This window comes from Marmota flaviventris, chromosome 5, assembly GCF_047511675.1.
Source record: "Marmota flaviventris isolate mMarFla1 chromosome 5, mMarFla1.hap1, whole genome shotgun sequence".
Classification (NCBI taxonomy): domain Eukaryota; kingdom Metazoa; phylum Chordata; class Mammalia; order Rodentia; family Sciuridae; genus Marmota; species Marmota flaviventris.
The window spans coordinates 37,142,124-37,162,273 of record NC_092502.1 but is presented as its reverse complement, the minus strand read 5'-3'; the positions used below and the strand labels follow the sequence as shown (position 1 = coordinate 37,162,273).

Sequence of the window (20,150 nt, the reverse complement as noted above, 5' to 3'; positions counted from 1 at the left end):
ACATGACCCAGCCTGAGCCAATGAAAACCAGTTTCAGCAATCTCACTGAAACCCTTGGGGAAAAAACAATCCTCGCTCTGCTTACTATGGCACAGTTGGTTTGATTGGTGGCAGGTGAGCCAGATGCCACCAGGTGAGCTGCTGAGGTGACCCTGCAAAGGGAGACAGAGCAGAAGCAAGACAGGAGGCCTGTAGCTGCTCTGGGGGGATCACAACATAACATGTTTTCTCTCTGGCATGAGCCCGTTTGTACTGGGTTTTCTGTCACTTGCAGTCACACAGATCTGGACCTGGGGAGAGCTTACCAGAAGGGACCAGGCCACAGACACTAGCAAACTTTTCAGGTGTTAGTGAAAGCCCAGAAGGGAGGCTCCAGCAACCTCTCATTCACACACTCTTCCTGATTCATGACCAAAGAAGAAATTACAAGACAGGGTCTCCCATCTAGGAGGACGGGACACGTGCTCCCCCATCCCTGGCCAGGGGCTCTGAAAAGCTATCCACTCACAAAGGCTATTCCTCTATCCCACAAAATCCACTCTACACCGGAGACTGCATTTCCCTTCTCAGAGCCTGCCCGCCAAAAAGACTCTCTTCTCTTGTTCCAGACTGAAAATCTTTTTCCACATCCTGACTAATTGTGTTCAGGTGGGGAGGATTTGGTGGAAGAAATGGCGTTTGTGTATATGTGTCCAACCCCTGGTCCTGGCAGCTGCCCCAGGAATGTTTCTTTGGCAGGAAAGGATGGAGGACCCTCAGCCTCAGCAGAGTCCTGAGGGGCTCACGATGATGTCAGCAGCTCTTGGCCTCTTCCAGTAAACATCTGTTCTCCTTATTCTGACCCAAGAATTCCATTTCACGAGAGTCACAGCTTCATCTGGCAACATGTCCCAGGCCAATGATGGTCTGGGGCAGGGGAAGCATCCTCCTCTGAGCCTGCACCGTCTCCCCCAGCCCTGCTCCCCACTCCCCACACTCAGCCCAAGCACTCAGCAGTGATTTATATCTGCACTGCACTTTGTACATTTCCAACAACTTTCATACTTTGGTTCCTCCTAGCAGCATCATGAGGAAAATACTGCCCTGAAGTAACAAAGACTATTACTTGCAAGTAACAAAGTCTAGTCACTAAGTGTCAGCCACAGGCCTTCATTCAGTCTTCATCATGTGACACCAGAATAGTTACTGACACCAACTTTTACTTTTCACAGATGAGAAACTGGAGGCTCAGCCAGTGGGAGGAAGGAGCCAGAATCAAATACATTTGATGGAGCAGGACCATGTCTGACTCCAGCACGCAGGGGCCTTGCAGAGAGCCAGTGATGCATAAACTGAAATCATGGGAAGGAGGGTAAGAGAGAAGGGGAGGGAGAAATGATCTTCTCCAAAGCTATGAGGAACCTCTCTCAACGTACGGGAAGGAAGAGGTCGGAGTTTAGCTCAATGGTAGAGTCTTGCCTAGCATGTGTGAAGCCCTGGGCTTGATCTCCTCACCAAAAAACAATTAGAAGGAAAAAAAACCTCAGGTGCCTCTACAGGAACTACACAGGAAATGAATGCAAGAGAGGTGGGGGTTGCGGGGCAGATGATTATAGGGAGTAATGGAGAGCACACCAGGAGTTGTGGGTCCCCATCTAGTCCCTCCTAAATTCCATCCCTCAGGAACACAAGTCTAGAGGATCTCCCAAGTTCTCAAGACAAACCGGAAATCTGGAGCTTTGTAAGAAATCTGTTAAACACTGAAATGACCAAACAAAACTCATCTGTGGGTGGAGATGGCACACAGCCCACCAGTTTGCAAACTCTGCCCTGCACTGTCAGGAGAACACTGAAAGTTGTTCAGAAAAGTATTTCATTTAGTAAGGGGAAGGCAGGAGAAGGATCCACTTGTCAACCTTTTTAAAATGTCTCACTGGACCACATCCCCAGCATAAACTCCCAAAAATCTTTCAAAGGCAACAATTTGCCTATTAGTCCAGTGAACAATCTATGCATGCCCCAGTACACTGCTCTGGCCACAAAGGCCCCTGAACAGACCACAGGTGCTGAAAGAGGTTCCCTGACCTAAAGCAAAGATCATTTGCTGCTACTTGTCCCCCACAAAAACCACCCACCATACAGTCATGCCCTGTATTTGAAGCTTTTCTTGATGCAACACACCAGAAAAAGAAAAGGCGTGCCATTTTGGGCCAAGGTTTGTCCACTTTGGGTACACCACCAACAACAACATTCAGAGAAAGAGAAGCAGGACCTGGCTTTCGACTCCCTTAGATGGCAAGCTAGATGCTCTGAGGCCATGGTTGTAGCTCCCGTGCAAAATTACTAAAATTCCACTTTACGCTTCAACCAATGTAATAAGACAAAAAATGAATATATATTGAAAAAGAAAAGGAAAAGATTGAGTTACAGATTATTGCATATTTAGAAAATCCTCCCCACACACAAAAAAAAATCATACACACAAAAAAGGAAAGAAATAATAATAAAGAAGTTCATGAAATGATCTTGATGCAAAATAAATATAGTCACTTTGTATAACTAGGAATGCAAACATAAGCAAGAGATTTATTTTAAAAAGATGTTTTATGATTCTCTGTGTTTCACATTTGTGTCACTATAATAACAGAAGACTGATTTGCTAAAACACAGGGGGAAGGAAAGATGCAAGTCACTGGGAACAAATGATCAGAAGAAGGGGGGGTGTTCAGGGAGTGGAGGACTCACCACCAGGACAGCAATGCTGGGGTGTGGGTTTGGCAGGTCAACAGTGGTTGTTTAAGTGTTCAGCTGCAGTTCCACAAACGCATATGTAATGTGTACCAACAGGTCATTTTTAACTCTGCTTGTTGGGAATCAAAATGTTGAAACTAAGAATATCATTAAGCTGGAACAAGCAGATTCCACATATACTTAGTAAATGGTCACATGTGTATTGTAAATTCGAAGTGTTCTTAGAGATCTATAATAACCTGCTGTAAAACATAAGATCCTATTTACAATGTCAATAAAATTCTAAAACTCTTCATAATAAACCTACTGAGATATATTTTAAGAGATGTGATCAGTGTTCTTATTTCCCTTTGAAAATTAGACATCGTAAAGGTCTCATTTACTTGTTCAAGCAAAGACTTACTGAGGCCCTGCTGCCTGTTGGACACTACTTTAGGCAATCAATAGCAACTAAATTGAAGGTCCTCTTATGTTACTGTTTAAGATCTTAAGAAAACAAACCCAAAATCCATTTGGAAAACAGACAAAGATAATCAAAACATTTTTCAAAGTCATGATGATGGTATTTGCCCTGTCAGATATCTGAACACATCCCTAAGCAACAGTAATTTTAAAAGCCTGGAACTAGTATAAAAAAGGAAAAACAGAGTCCCAAAATAAACCAGATCACCTCCAAGAACTTCATAGGTGGTGGACTATGCATCCCAAATCATGAGGAAAGGCTGGATTAATTAACAAATGGAGCTGAGACAACAGCGGGGCAATTCAGCAAAAAAACAAATAAGCAAAATCAACCTCTTTCATAGGAAGCATACGTATAGGTCATTTGAATTAAAGGAGTTAAATATTTAAAAATCAAATGCAGGACTGGGAAGCAAAACATATAATGGAGCACTTCTTCAAAAGGCTGGTTATTTTCTTTTTTTTAATATTTATTTTTTAGTGGTACACAATACCTTTACTTTGTTTATTATTTTTATGTGGTGCTGAGGATCGAACCCAGGGCCTCACACATGCTAGGCGAGCGCTCTACCTCTCTGAGCCCCAATTTCCTCCTAGCACAGAAGAATGACTCCTTGCTGAGCTTCAACCCCAGCCCAAGGCTGGTTATTTTCTATAGTACCACAAGAAATCAACAGGAAAGGCCTGGCAGGGCTGACCAGAGGCATGGAAGCCAGCAAGGGAAGCTCTGCAAACATAAACTCACCCAGTCAACAGAGGGGAAGTGACTAGCCCCGGGGAGAACCAATCAGTTTCCAAAAAAGCAAAGCGAGGGCAGCAATCACCAATCAGAAAAGCATAAGTTTCAACAGTAAAGGTTTCTGACACTCACAGATAATTTATCTGATGCTACACTCAAGACCAAGAGGCCAGCCCAGCCCCAGCAGCCTCCTATAGGCCAGAGGGGCAGGTCCACTGGGTAGGTGGACACTGGAGGCCAGCTGGGGAGACTGTGAGCCCAGGGACCATTCAGGTCAGGCCAACCCAGAACAAGCCTATGATATGCTTACTCCTAATATGTCCAGTTTTGAAGCATCCCACCCCAGCCACCAAAGTCCACAAAGTGACTACAGTCAAGCCTGCCCCAGCCAGAGCCACCCTCGAAGGCCAACAGCTCCCCTGCAATTGCCCTGGCTTTGGTTCTTGTAGAAGCTCCTCAGAGGTCAACTCTGGTGACCTTGACGGTGGGTACAGACAACAGACAGTGCTTCCTCAACAAGGACACAGTGAGGACCTGGATTGTCCAACAGGACAGACAATGCCCAAAAGTCAAGCCACCCTATGTGAGGTGGGGACTGCTCCAGCAGAGCAGGGGTATGGCTCCGCCCTGTTGGCCAGGAAGTACACCAAGAATCCACCTGGCCTGTCTGGCCAAGAACAGGAAGAACCTCTTCTACAGTAATTAGCCCTCCTTCTGTGGATGGTGAGGGTAATGCACTTCTGAGGGGGGGCAAAGTTTTGTATCTGGAGCTCTAGCTGCAGAGGAAGGAGCTCAGCCTCTGAGCTGTGTTATCCTCTGAGGTTACTCCCCCTCTCTGAGCCTTAATTTCCTCCTGGCACAGAAGAATGACTCCTTGCTGTTCCCAGAGGGTGCCTGGTGGCAGTGGGGACCCTTGAGTGGTGTCCCAGGAGGTGATGTGTAAATAAGAAAGTGCAGGCACTGACTGGGGCTACAGCAGGCAGCCCCAGAGATGATAGGCCCCCACCCAGGAGGGGTCCCTGGGAGTTCAGGTGACTCTGGGAAAGGAGGAGCTAACAGGAAGAAGAGGAAGGGAAGAGAAAGAAGAGAGGAAAGAGAAAGGGAGAGAGAGAAAATGGAAAGGAGGAGAATAAGGGGAAGAAATTAGAGGAGAGGAAGGGAGGAAGAAAGAAAAGGGGGAAGGAGAGAGGGAGGGAAGGCCTGGAGGGGGGGAGAGCTGAAGCAGGACTTGGCACTACCTGGCCCCAGCCCTCCCATCCCCTACCCCCACACACTTGTCTCTGGGGCTTTTCAGGAAACACTGGCCTCTGGGACCGTGCTCTGGCCTGGGCCCTCTCCACCCCCCATCACAGCCCCCAGGCAGTACATGGCTCTTCAGGGATCTGTTTTTACCCTCAACACTCACCAAATGTGAGGCTTTTCTCCTCTCGCCCACCAATTCTCCAACTCCAGGATACCAGCTGGCTGCCCTACAATTCAATACTGACACTACCAGCGCAGATCCCACAGATTAGGGGCTCAGTCCCCACTTTAAGCACCAGTGCCAGGTCCCAAGCCCCCTGTATTTCTTACAGTTCAACTATAAATCAGGGGCTTCCCAAGGCTCCTCATCAGATTTGCTAGAACAGCTCACAGGGATCAGGAAGGCATTTTACCTCCTATGACGGGTATGTTGTAAAGGATTCAACTCAGGAACTGACAAATGTATATGGGGGGGGGGGGGGTGTGAAGATTCCATGCCTTCTCCAGGAATGTCCCCCTGCGGGAACCTCCAGGAGTTCACCAACCCAGAAGTTCTCCGAACAGCTTAGTTCTGGGGGCTTATGGAAGTTCCACTACTTCCTACCCAGAGGTGGGGGTGGGGCTGAGAGTTCCAACCCCCCAACCCTCTTTCTGTGACCAGTCTGCTTACACACAGGCTTGGAATGGGGAGCTTTCTGTGACCAGCTTCATCCTGAAGCTATGCAGGGGCCCCCAGTCACCAGCCATCATTAGCACATAAAAAGACACTCTTATCACTCTGGAGATTCCGAGGGTCTTAGGGATTCTTGCATCAGGAATCAGGGGATTGAGACCAGATATTATAATAAAAGATGTTCCCTTCAGGAGTTCTGAGAAGGAAAAAATAGGAATGAAAACAAAAACTTTTATTTTTATTTTTTTAGTGCTGATGAGTATCATATCACACTATTATAGGGTCTCAGACAAGTCGCCCCAGGCTGTGACCGATCCATGCTGCCTGAGGCTCAGACCTCAGCTCAGAGATAGTGGCTGAGACCACTGGCCCATGGTCAGCCATAGGTAATAAGAGAGGAGGAGAGAGGAGGAAAACTCACAGGGCCCGGAGACATGGTCGAGAGGACCTTACTCCAGCACTACTCTATCCCAACCAGGACTACAGGATAAATGCCCAGTAAGTACCCACTAAGTTCCAGGTGCCCCCCAATGTGGACAACCCAGTAACAGACACCAATGACTGCCCTGGGAAGCCATACCCCCTTCTCCTGCCCACTTCCCTCTTAGGACCCCTCTACAATAGGCAGCTTTGCAAGGGGGCAGCCCTCCTGCCAGGGCTCTAAATTTCATCCCTCCGAGCCATCATTTCCTTCTACCTCAATCCTCCCAAGACTTTCCTTCTGAATGAGGCAGCCTTGCTTTTCTCCCTCACTGACACATGCCCAAACAGCAGGTGGTCCTGCAACTGAGGAAACTGAGTCACAGGTCATCAAGAAAGCCAGGCTCAAACCCGGTAATATCAGATATAATACCTCATGGCCTTTCTCTGGGTCGGTGGGTGCCCACCCTGCTGTGCATGAAGACCCTCTTTTGTGGCTTTCGAAAGATACAGCCACTGAATCCTACCAGAATCTGATAAATCAGAATCTCTCAGGGTGGAGCCTAATAGAGACATTGTTCAAAGCTCCCCATTCCAAGCCTGTGTGTAAGCAGACAGATCACAAGATGGGAAGCAATTTTACTCTCTACAGGAAGGGCTTCAGATTTCCTCTAAGGAGGGAACTGTCTTTGTTTGGAAAAATACCTTCTAGAAGCACATGGGATAAAACAGAACTGCAGACCTGGGAGAGCTCATACTAGAAGGTCAGAACGAAGGACAGGATCTTCTGTAGGATACAGGAGGAGAATTGAGGGAATATGCTCTGCAGACACTGGAGGTGGGGGAAAAGACACCCTTAGGAAGAAGAAAACCTGGTAATCAAGGTGGAAATTTCCAGCACATAGCCCTGTTCTACCAGAAGCCACTTGCATTGCTGGAAGGTGCTACCCACTCCACCTTCCTCAGCAAAGCCACAGCACTTCCTCTGAGTGGGTTCTGACAGCTGAAATGGGGACTAGGTTTCATTTCTGGGGCAATAGAATGAGCAACTAAGGAGAACTGTCAGTAGCCTTGAGGATACAGATGCAGGCCCAGGGGAATTGCAGGACCACTAGCATTTGGGGGTGGGTGGTGGGGTAGGATGGCATGTGAAGACATTTTATCTAGATTTCAGTTCCTTTGCTGATAAAAATGGGATCTTAGAAAACTAGAATTCAGAGGATATTGCCTTCACACGAAATCCATCTTAATCCGCAAGCAAGCATTATATTAAGCAGAGAAACGCCAGGGGCGTTCCCATTAGAGCCAGCCACAGCGGAGGATGCGCGCAGGTTCCAGACAGTTCAGATTGGAAATGGAATCCGAAATCATCACTGTTTACAGACAGTACAACTGTATACCCAGGAAACCCAAGGGAGTCCACAAAAAAATATATTAGAATTAATGAGTTCAATCAAGCTGCTTGATAAAAGATAATTATATAAAAATCAATAACCTTCCTGTGTACCAACAAGGGATGGAAAGAGTTCCATCTGAATTAGCAAAAAAAGAAGAAAAAAATCCTTGAAATCACCCTGATTAAAAAAAAAAAAGATGACCTGTATAAAAAATAAATTATACTTTACTGAACAACAAGAAGGCAGAATTAAATAAACTGAAAGATACACCATGTTCCTGGTAAATACTATAAATTATGTCAATTCCTCCTTTAATTAGTTGCTAAGTTTAATTTAATGTCAATCAAATTCGCAAGGGATTGTTTAACATGACAAAACAATTCTAAAATTCATTTGAAAGAATAAACAGATGTGACCAGCCAAGAAAATTTTTGCAAAGAAATAACAACAAAAGGAGGAAGAATCCAGCCAGATATTTCAAAGCAGTGCTGTCCAACAGAAGTATAACACAAGCTTCATAGGTAGCCACATTTTCAAAAACAAAATAGACACAGGTAAAATTAATTTATGTAGTATATTTTATTTAACCTAAGATATCCCAAAGATTATGTTAAGAACTGGGGATGGGGCTCAGCGGTAGAACACTTGCCTAGCATGTGGGAGACCCTGGGTTCCATCCTCAGCACTGCAAAGAATGAATAAATAATCTGCAAAGTATTTTATGTTCTTTTGTGTGTTCAGGGCAGTACTATTTTTGAAATCCAGTATGTATTTTACACGCAGAGCACCTCTCAATTCAGGCCAGCCACAACTCAAGTGCTCAGTAACCTCCTGTGGCTCATAGCTACTGTGTTGGGAAGTACAGCTTCAAAGTATCTAACACTTCAGATATTAGAGCTTTGAAGCTCTAATAATAAACACAGCTTAGTGTTGGTACAACAACTGGCACAACTGTAAAAAAAATGGAATTATGTGTGGTACCATTTAACCTGAGTTTTCCTTTGCAACTGATTGGAGATAGTTTGTGGCATAATCTCTACAGAAAATGTATGCACATGGTCAAGGCACCACAGAACATTTCGGTCAATGACAGATCACATATATGCCAATGGCCCCATAAGATTGTGACGTTGTAGCCGTCTCAGTTTGTGTAAGTGCATCCTATGTTCCCACAAGGACAAATTCGCCTAACAATGCATTTCTCAGAGCATGTCCCCATCCTTAAGCAATGCAAAACTAAATACATACCCATAGCTCACAGCTCTTGAGTTACTTCTTATTCTACCTCCAGCTTGCATGAAACATCAGTGCTCCTTATTTTTCATGTGATCCCAAACTCTGCTTTCACAGAAGAAATACCCAGCCTCAAAGATGAATCCTGAATGTTCTGCTCATACAGCTGCTGAGAGCTGGTCCCTCTGGTACCAACAGTCCAGCCTCTCTAGCTGCCCTGCATCCCCACTATGGAATCTGCATGTCAGCTCTTGGAGTAGGCCCTAAAATAACTGGCTCCTCCTCTCTCATCACCATCATTATCCAATCACATCTTTAGGGCTCTAAGAGGAAACATTTTTAGGACACATTTACCACCTCCAAACTCAGGACAAAACCAATGGGTCTTGTCACCATGGGGTGGTAGCCCAGCTGAGCACACACCAACTTAGCAGCAGCACTTCTAGTCTAACTCATTGGTCTTTGATCCATTTGGGACTGACTTTAGTGCAGGATGAGAGATAGTCTTGTACTTCATATATGGATAACCAATTTCCCCAGCACCACTGGTTAAAGGTTGTCTTTTCTCTAACATATGCTTTTGGCTCCTCACTTTGAGGTGCATGCAGGGTTGGCACTTCTTGCAAAATGTCCTAGAAAAGTCACACCATGATTTCAAAAAAGGAAATAATGCAGAAGGGCAAAGGGATAACAGAATGCAGCTGTGGTATCAGCAAGGCAAATATCTCTGGAGGAATGAACATAGGTCATCAAAGAGAGAGAGACTACCAGAATGAGAAGAAGCTGGACTGCACTGTTTTTCAAGACGTGAGAAACAACGCAAAGCAGGGAAAATGGCCTATCCTTTGGGGTGAGAAAGAGCAATCAGAGCTCTGGGGCTGCAATGGCTGGTTCCTATTCCTCCAGTGACTATGGTTAAGGCACCATGTTGCAGTTGAATTACTTTATCTACCACCACTTTCTGGGTGGTAGATAAAGTAATGGTGTGTTTTACAGTTGATGATACCTTAGAGCCAGCCAATGAAATACAGAAACAGCCAATGTTTCCTGCACCCCAGCTTAAGCTAAATGGTTACTGTATATCTATTCTTTCAGTGCCCAGTGAAGTGGGTGTTGATGGAATCCTTCCTTTTGCAATCTAATTGAGTTTTGCAGCATTGTAGCCTTTGTCCAGGCTGCAGAGCTTCAAGGAACAGAGCTGGCCTTGTGACCCACAGCAGCCTCCAGCACATAATAAGCCCACTTATTTCCAGTTAATCACTGAAATGCAGGGGTGGGGTGGAAGAAGCAAAGCTCCAGTCTGGCCTCTCTGCAGTGCCTGGCCCTTGGTCCTGGATGCCAGTTTCCTTTGCCTGCAAGCAGAAGCTGTGTGTCCCACTCCGCCTGCCCTGGAGTTGATGTGCAGTGTAATTGAAATTCATGGATGAGCCCGAGGAGCCAGCTCCAGGCTTGGTAATAACTTCTCCATATTAATGGCAGCACCGCAGGCCCGGTGGACAGCTGACATTTAATATGAAACATATGCAGCAGAGCAAGAGGCATCTACCTGGGCCCTCCCATTCCAGAGCTCCCACCAGTGGGGGAGGGGTGATATAAGGCAGTCCCAAAATTCAACGGGCAGGGGTGTTCCTCTCTCCTCAGCACCTCCACCCAACTTCAGGGCCCACCCCTGCAGGAAATATCTGCCAACAACACACAAATGCATATACACACGTGTGTGCACACACTCTCCAATGCACACACATGAGCATATACATTTGAATGCACACATACATGCACACACTTGAATGTGCACTCACATCCAGCTATGAACACTGACATATGTGTACATTCACACACATATCCTTATTCAAATGCACACTCACATGCACACCACTCATGTGCATACATTCATCCATGTGCGTGCATATGTGCACATCCTCGTGCATACTTAAATGCACACACTTGCAAGATATGCACATGCATGCACACACACATACACACAGCTCCACACACTCTCCATGCACACGCAAACACACACATAGGACCCCCCAGGTCTACCCAAGCCAAAGAAGAAGGTGAGGGTAAGAAAAGACAAGTCCACCTTCCCATACAGACCCAGATTCCCAGAAGGAGCCACACTCACACTTGCCCTTAAGGATATTCAAAGAGCAGAGGGGAGGTCCAGGCAAGCTCAGGCCACTTCGAAGCAAAGACAGCCTCAATGCAGAGTGGAGAAGCCCAGCCCTGGGGCACTTCCCTGGGGCTCAAGGCAGATAAACCACTGGCTGGGTCCTCTGCTCACACAGCTGCAATATCTCTGATCCTTCACCTCCCTCTTGAGTCTGAGTAAAGGTCCTCAGTCCCTCAGTCATCAAGTGCTAGGGACACAGGGGGACAGAGCATGATCCCAAGATAACCATTGGGCAGGAGGAACCTGAAACCTGCTCATACCTGAATGAGCAGCATCATTATGCTTAACCTCCAGTGCCTGAAACGTACATAGCCACATGATGAAGAGCAGAGCAGGGAGCAGCAATATGAGCTAGGATAGGCCAGAGAGAGCTGGCCTCCCTGGACTCAGGTTCAGAGACCAGTGACTGACATGCTGGCCCTCATGAGGAGACCATCTGACTTTGTGACACCCCTCCCCAGAAGATTCCAAAGCCAGAGCCCCCACCCTGTCTAGGGGAGAGATCTAATTTACTTCTCTGAGCCTCATTGTCCTTATCTGTAAAATAGACACAAGAGTGGCCAACTCACAGGATTATTGCGGGGACTGAGTAAATTCCAGAAGTAGATGAACAGCACCACAGGGGCTGGTTTTCCTCAAGCGGCTCCTCTGCAGAGGTTCCTCAGCTCATGGAGCCAGGATCCCAGCTGCCGAGGGGTCCATCCTGGTGGTCTGTCTCCCAGCAGCCATTGTTTCCCTTCTTATGATTGCAGGCTGGGGGCAGGGAGGAGCATGTGACTCAAGCTGGAGCCAATCATATTGCACTTCTGAGCCAAGGTGATTGGTTATGAAAAAGTCCCAGGACCTAAACCCCACCACAGTGTCCATCAAAGCTGTATTGAAGCCTCAGGAACATAAGGCCCATACTTTTCCACCAGGCTGTCTCTGCAGGCATGTGAGGGCAGCTATAGCCACCGATGCCCAGTAACCAGAATCAGATAGGGAGGAGGAGCTGAGTAAGCAAGGGTCAAGATACCACGGGACCCCTGAAACACCCCTCTCCATCCCCAGAGTGCCTCATTGCCCAATCCTCAGTTACCTTATTGGCCAAAACCAGAAGAATCTGATTTTAGACCAGATGCCAGTCTATGGCACTCTGGAGGGATATCAAGGGGCACACAGGGAGCCTGTAGGTTGCTACTTTGCCACCATGAGCACAAACTTCTGAAAAGACAGCTTCCATCTTGGCAGCCAGTCAGCTGTACGCCCCTCTCCAGTGCCACTTAGGAAGAGCCTTTAGGGTAGTCTCTTCCTCTCACCAAATAGTAAGGAGTGGCAATGAGACCAGCCAGGAAGTTGTGGACGGCCTGAAATAATAAGAGACGGGGGCTGCCATGAGGGAGGAAGGCTGAGGACTTGGCAAATTCTCTGGGACAGACCCCTCCTGCCCAGGATCCCAAACCCATCCAGGGATCCTGCTGCCAAGACAGCCTCAATACTTCTACAGGCCCTATCAGGGGACCTTGAGACCCCCATGGGGTCTTCACACTGTTTGCTCGCACAAAAAAGAATAAAAAACATGACAACACAAACGCAGCTTCTCTGAAGAAACATGGGAGGATCCAGCAGCAAGGAGCCCATGCTCCCCGGGGACAATGATCTATCAAGGGAGATGGGGCATGGGCTCACCAAGGTTCCCATCACCCTCCCCTGACTTTGTCCCTCATTTGTGTGTGGTCTTCATCTGGCCCCTGAAGTACCTGAATTTGCAACTGAAACTTTGGAGTTTGCCTGGAAGGGTTCCAGAAATGGCTGACTCCGATCACTTTCCACCTGGAGAAATTAAGGAGTGGTAGAGGGAAGGGGATGGTTTGTCCAGGGCACAGGGTAAATCCCAGATCCCAATTCAAGGTCTCCTCATTCCTACTCAACTCTTTCCCATATATACCCAGAGGGGGCTTTCCTTCTGTACTTAGTTTGACTTAAACCAGGAGATTTTAATTTAGGTTTCATAAACCCCCAAACAAGGACCAGAAAACCATGCAAAACCACATGTATATACAAGCACTTCTCTGTGGGAAAAGTGGCAGAGCTCCCAGCCACTCTCCAAGGGGCCCTGCCCCACTGAATGGTGACACCTGGGGTTGGCAGCAGAGCAGAGCAGGTAGGAGAGGTGAGCGACCCCTGAGCACTGGGAGCACCCATCCTCTGGGGCAATTCCCATGCCCTCCCCTGCACAGACTTCCTACCCCCACGTCCTGGGCACTCTCTTTTCACAGCCTCCAGCTGATCTCCACCTAGTCTGGTGTTGGGCCCATAGGCAGAGATGCTTGTGGTACCAGTCACCAAGAAGCTCAGGATGCTTGATATGTCATTTATATCATTTATATAACTGACTCTGGCTACTGGGTGGAGAAAGGGTTGCTGGAGACAGACCCATTAGAAGCAGCTGAGGAGCCAAAGACAGAGCTAGGAGTTGGGTGTGGTGAAGAATCCCAGGGTGAAGGACTTCAGATGTCTCTAGGATGGTGCTGACTGAACATGGGGGTTATGGAGGGAAGGGGGATCCTGGGATTCCCCACTCAAGTGAAAGATGGGTATGAAGGAGAGGGAGGAGACTGCATTCCACCCAAGGAGTACAGGGTCATTATTCAAGGAGAGAGGTCCCAGAGGCTGCTGAGCAAGCAAGGCTTCTAGAACCCTCTCCATCCCAGAGTCTAGGGGTCTGACCCTCAACTCCAAAGGTGGACAAGATACTCATCACAGCCTGCATCACAGCAGTTGGTTTAAAGATGAGACTATAACCCAAGAAGGTTCAACTAGATCCTTGCCCAGGAAGGACTCTTTTAAGTATCATCCAGAAAGAAGCATTTTCCATTTCAGAGGGAGTGCCTGCTTGAGGACAAGTTAGACCTACAGTAGCTGATGGCTCCCACGGGGGAAAGAGGTGCATTCTGAAGTAAAAACAGAGAGTGAAAGAGCCGAGAGACAGATACATGTCCTGAGCTCCTGGATCCAGCCATGCCTGAGGTTGACCCTATTTAGAACCCCCAGGTTCTAAGTAACTGGGCCCACCATGTCTCTTGTTTGTTATATCCAATGTGAGCTGTGTTTCTGTCACTTAAACTAAATGAGTCTTAGGGAAGATAATAAGCCAAAGAAGTAGCTGAGAACATCCTGTGTAGATAGGTAGCTGTATAAACTGTTCACAGCAGGGGCTAAGTAGATGCCCCCACTCTGATCTGATGAGCCCTCACAGCCTAGATACCTCGGGAATCCAAAAATTTCCACGGCCCCTGTTTGGTGTTCCTGACATTCTCTCATCGCTCTCCAGGCAATGCCAAGGCAAGGTGGGAGGAAGGAGAACCCTAAAAGATACAGTTCCAAATCCCAGGCCCTTATCCCCAGCCCCATAGTTCTAGGGTCGACCCACACTTGCCTGTCACACTTAACACCTGACCTAGCTGGAGCCAGGTGTCAGGCCTCAAAGGCAGCAGCCTTCTCATCTTGGTCCCTTGGGCCAGCTTATGACTTTTCTCTGTGACTTTTAGTGATTCCTACTGCCCAGCAAGACTGGACAGAGCTGGTGCCAGGCCAGCAGAGAGAGCCCCAGGCCAAGAGGCAGCAGCTTCCTTCTTGCTATGAGACCTTGGGTCCCACACGGAGGCTCTACCTCACAGGGTCATGGGGGCATATATTGAGCCCCCAGGGAAGGGTGTACACCTCTCTTCTCTCAGGCCCCAGGATTGGACCAGGCTTTGAAGGTCAGACCTTTTCCACCATCCAGTACATAGAAGCAGCTTCCTTCTCACTGGCCAGTACCAGTGTGAAGGAAGAGACACCAGGCCTGGGACATCCCCAGGACTGCACTCAGTGGGCAGGTAGAGGTACCAGGGTCACTGCTATCCTACTGGATTCCTCACTGCAATCATACACCAAGGAGGAGTCGAGACACCCATAAGGAGTTGCAGCCAGTTAACGGGCCAGGCAGCCACAGGCCTGCCCCCAGTTCCCTCTCACTCCTGCAGGCAACAGTCAACACTCCTGACAGAGCAGATCTCCAGGAATTCGAATAGGAAAGATGTGGAAATGTTTTAAAGAAATGCAGTTCTTCTTTTTCATTCTTTTGATTGGTATGCAGCAACAACAAAGGCAGCAATGAAAGCCAATACAGTGTAGCTAACGTGACCTTGGAATCAGATATGCCTTGGCTGCCAAGATTGAAGCGAGCTTTCTTGGCTTTGGGGGGCCTTGGGTTGATTCATCTGCAGAATGGGGATAATACCAGGTCATGCTCCAGAGGGTGCTGTGACAACACCATGGGTCATAAGACACGCAGTAGGATCGTGGTAAATTGTCACTTACTATTGTTACTTTCTATCCCAACAGGCTTCTCATTTCGGTTTCTAATAAACATGTAAAAGTGACATGAAATTAGCTCACCTATACAGCCCAAGAGAGAGAACTCTTCCACAGTGACGTGATATATAAAAAATATTTTGCTAAGCAATTTTTCTCACTCATTGTGAAAAGGCAAAGTTTGACTCCCCCCATGAATATTATGAACAACTTCTGACTAGCGGCTATAAAAGAATCTGGAGAAACTACATTCATCAGCCTTTCTGGAAACAAGGTGCATGGTAGGTTCTATAACCCATGTCTTCATGTAGCATTTATTGTAACTCTACCTGACTTCAGTAGAATTTACACACTGACCTGAATTCTAGCAAAAACCATTTCATATCATGTTGGCGAGCAGCTCCTCCTGCACTCTCAGTTCCATGGGACTCGGCAAACCCATGCCTTGATTCTCAAGGGGGCATCCTAACACCATGTAGACAGAGTGATACAGAAGACTCAGCTGGAATTAGCAGGAACAGATAGCCTGGCACTGCTGGAGCCCCTTGATTCACCACAGAGGGGCTCCATCTGAAAACAAAGCTAACACACAGGAAGGCAGAGAGGCAAGAGGAAGCAAGGGTCCTGATGAACTGGTAGGAGCGTCTGGATCCAGCCACACCTAAAGATTTTTCACCAGGTGTGCTTTCTGTTTAAACTGATGTGAGTTGAGTTTTCTGTTACTTGTAACTAAAAGGACCTTGACTGACACTAGCAGATAAATTAGAGTTCCTTTGTACTAAATAGATTAGGAGACCACTGTCAACATAATAATAGTTACTACCGCTTTTCTTTAAAGCAGAAAGATAGTCTCATGTGTCTTCAGGAACAGGAAAGCAGATGAGCAAATTGTGTATCCCAGGCCAAGGGACACAGGAAAGGATCTATGGCTCTTGGGAGAGACGATTCCCACACAAGCATCTAAACTTAAGCAGTGGGGCCACTGGTGCCTGCTGTAACCCTGCACATCCCTTCTGCACCATGGTTTATCCACACATTTGCCTAGGAAGCTAGTTGCAAAGGTTCTTCAAAGATCAGTTCCACTACCCTATTTGTGTGGGGAGTACTGGATTACACAGAGTTCATAAGATTTCTTTATTATACAACTTAGAGATCCTGTTAGGCACCATAGACCCTCCCAAGGCAAATGCTGCTGCAGGCTTTCCCCACTCTGCTTTGTCCAGTGAACCCCATTTGCTCAGAAAAATTTGCAGGACCTTAAAGAACACTCTTGGGAGAAATGGGGCTGCAAAGCTTCGTTTCTCAAAGGGTGGTCCAAGAACCAGGAACACTGGCTTCGGAACTTACCAGAAATATAGAACCTCAGGCCCCACCTCAGAGGAACTGGAATCCAATTGGCATGTTAACAAGATCAGTACAACCTGACTCACCTACTTTGGTGTATTTAAATACCTATCAAGGAAGAGTCCCCGCAGCAGAGGAGGGAGCTCTATGTAAAGCAGTGGTGAAAGTCAATAGTTGCTTGGTCAGTTAGGCCCAGTGAGAGGGAGTGCCCAGAAATTGATTCCTCCTTTTATTGTATCTTAGCATCTTTCACCAACCCATATTTGGGAGCACTGTGGCAGAAGGGGTCAGACAGATCCAGGTCAGACTCCCGCCATCACTGGCTGTGTGGCCTAGGACAAGTTACTCAACCTCTCAGAGCCCCAGTGCTCCATCTGTGAACCAAGGACTAGGCTACCTCCCCTACAGGGTCAATGGAAGGACCAGAGGTACAAAGTGTATTTAAAAAAAAAAAAAAAGGTCCTCCGTGAATGGACCTATCACAGAGGCACAGAAGGACCTAAAGGGTTAAAAAAATTAATTGACACAAAATCAGAACAGATACACACACACACACACACACATATTGAAGGAAGAAAAGAACTAATGATGCTGACCCACTGTCTCAAGGCCATTATTCACCGGCAGCATTCAAAGTTACTCTGGCAGGACCCAGTATTCTTTCTAACACTGTCTTGTACCTCTGACTGTGTAGGTCTAACACCTGAGACATTTCAGCATGCCTGTCCTTCCCAGGCCAATTCACACCTGGTGCCTCTGCACATACTCCCCTCTCGGACCAGCTGCCAATCTGTGCCTTTTCCAGCTGGCAATTTGTTCTACAAGACCCCATCCAAATAGCCCCCAAAAGCATACTCTCAAAGCCCTGACCAGAGTGCCCCTCAGCCTGTCAGCTTCTTAATAGGTATCAGGCCTGCCACTTCTCTGACCAGTAAATACATTATAAGGTGCTGACATGACAAATGAATCATCAAATGCACAGGTGAATGAATGACACAGTGGCAACCCATCACCAAAACCACTGAAATGCTCTCCATTGGGAAATAAATATTACCCAGAATTGATCCACCAGTAGACTACATCCAAGTCAACTCTGTCCCACATCTTCACCCCAAGTCCCCAGCAATGATTTCCTTTCATTTTTTAGGAAATTCACCCACAGCATAAAAGGAAATATACCTATGAGGCCCAGGACATCCTCAGAGACTATAAAGAACTGCCCTATTTGAACCCAGTTCCTCCAAGGACATTTATAGTTGTTTACAATATGCCAGGGTTCTAACTAAATCCAACCAAAGGCAGTGATTTTCCAAAGCAACAAGTGATGTTTCCTGTGTGTCCATAAAAAGAACACCAGTGGTTGTGGGGCTCTGGTATAATTGCAGGTTCTGCAGACAGCAGGACCAGCCTGAGCTGCCTGCAGATGGGTGTGCTCAGAGGCCAGCAGGGCTAGGAGAGTGGCCACTCACTTGGAGCAGGAGTGCCCTGAGCAGCAATTAGAACAGAACCCACGGTGGGACTGGGACGGCTTCAGATGTCTGGCCAGCACAGTCAACCTGACCACCACACACCAAATCCAAAATAGAAAACTGCAGTGGCTTCTGCCATGTGCCAGGCCCCCAGCAGCCAGACAGCACCGCCAATGTCAGTCTCTTGCCTGAGCATTGATCCAGGCTTTCTTCCTCTGGGCCCCTGGAAGCAAGTGAACTTCCCAGCCATACTGAGTGGCACAGCAGTCCTAAAAGGAGCCCTCCCCTAGCCTATCTCCTACCCTTCAGGGATTGTCCCCAAAAGACCAAGCAGTCCTTGGGCACTAGAACCTTCATTTCCAAATTCTCCCCTTGGCTCTAAATAGAGAAAAATGACTTTTGAAATCACCAACTAGAGTTCATCAGGAAACCACAGTATAAAACTCAGTGGCTCCAGGTCAGTCAAGGGGCAGAAGACTAACAGGGTATTTCAACACCAATGCCTGCTCCCTGGCTGATGTCCTCTGGATACACAGAGGACTGCCAAACCACATGCCTACCACACACATATCACACATGCTAAGATGCACAGGCATACACTCAACAGATGCCCTGACACAACCATGAGCACAAACCCCTCATATGAATATGTACGAGAGACAATGGCACATTCACATATTCACACAGGTACACACCTAGAAAAAAGTACTGACATTCCAAAACACATGTGTGAATGCACACACTCACTGAGATACACAAACATGTATCAATCTATCTGGATGCAAGACACAGAGGTGCAGGTAGACTTAAGGGAAATGCACACTCTACTACTTGGTAAGGGCTTTGGGGAGACCCACACACACACAGCTTTGCATAAATGAGCCCCCTTTCAAACTAATCAATACAACTTGCCCTTCAGCCAACCCCAGAGAAGATTCTCAGCGCAGGACTTGCACTCCCAGGAGATTCCCAGTAACCAGTTTCCAAAACCCAAGCAAGGGCGGAAAACTGAAAGGAGCAAGACACTACTCACCAGTCCATCGCAGTTACTGAGCGCCACTGAGGAGGCTTTAGCTAAGCCGGCCACGTCGCCAACGTACAGGCAGGTCCCAAGCAGGGGTTCCACTCGGGTTGCACCCGTCTCACCCTGCCACTCCACAGTAGCCCCGGGAGCCACGAGGCGGGCATTGGGCCGCAGCCGCAGGTGCAGGTCTCGGCCAAAGACCGTGACATTGTAGAACAAGCGGTCGCTAGGGTCTTCCTCATTGCCTCCTGGGAAGCCCGAGGTTTGGACAGGGGCGGCCCTGCGAGCTCGTACCCCGACTCCGGTCGTCGCCGCCGACACCACGTGGGACACCAAGCGTCCCTGGGCGTCAGTGCGCACCGGCACCGCCAGGAAGCGCTCCGCTCCGTGCCCCAGGGGCCCACCTGCAACGGGAAGGGACGTTAGACTGGACGAGAACTCCCTGGCGGCGGCCGAACCCTGCATCCCCTAGCCCTCGCCTCAATGCGAAGGGATGGGGCATTTCACCACAAAGCCCCCAGAAGCTAGCCTGCACCTCCCGGCTTTCTAGCAAACGGGAAGGGGCGTTAACAGCTCCACCACTCCGGAGCCACGCCGCCACCCAGCCATCCCCCTCGAGGGTCATGCCAGCTAAGAGATCTGTCCCCTGTCCTTTTCCGGGCTGGGGCTCCGCCGGTACCTCGCGGTTCGTGGGGTGACGACCCCATCGGGGCGTCCCCTGCCCCTTGAACCTACCGTCCTTGGCAGGACATGGGGCTGATCGGAAGACATTCTCGGTGGGTCCCCTACCCGTGCGCCTCGACCCTTCGGCTGCCTCTGCTGATCAATTAGCCTCACCGCTAGCCTCCGAAACAGCTTCCCCGAGTACGGGCGGCCTTCCTCTGAGTCCAGCTCCACGGTAGCCCG

At 48.1% G+C, this 20,150-nt stretch overlaps 1 protein-coding gene across 2 annotated transcripts in view; it reads right to left on the bottom strand.

The window, feature by feature from the left end:
* The window catches only part of Adamts2 (ADAM metallopeptidase with thrombospondin type 1 motif 2), a 252,735-nt gene that overhangs the window by 231,864 nt on the left and 721 nt on the right, over positions 1–20,150 (bottom strand). For both annotated transcript variants that reach the window (XM_027953340.2, XM_071612157.1), the window contains exon 2: positions 19,254–19,648. In XM_027953340.2, the coding sequence (XP_027809141.2) occupies positions 19,254–19,648 (395 nt within the window). The remainder of the gene's footprint in view (positions 1–19,253; positions 19,649–20,150) is intronic.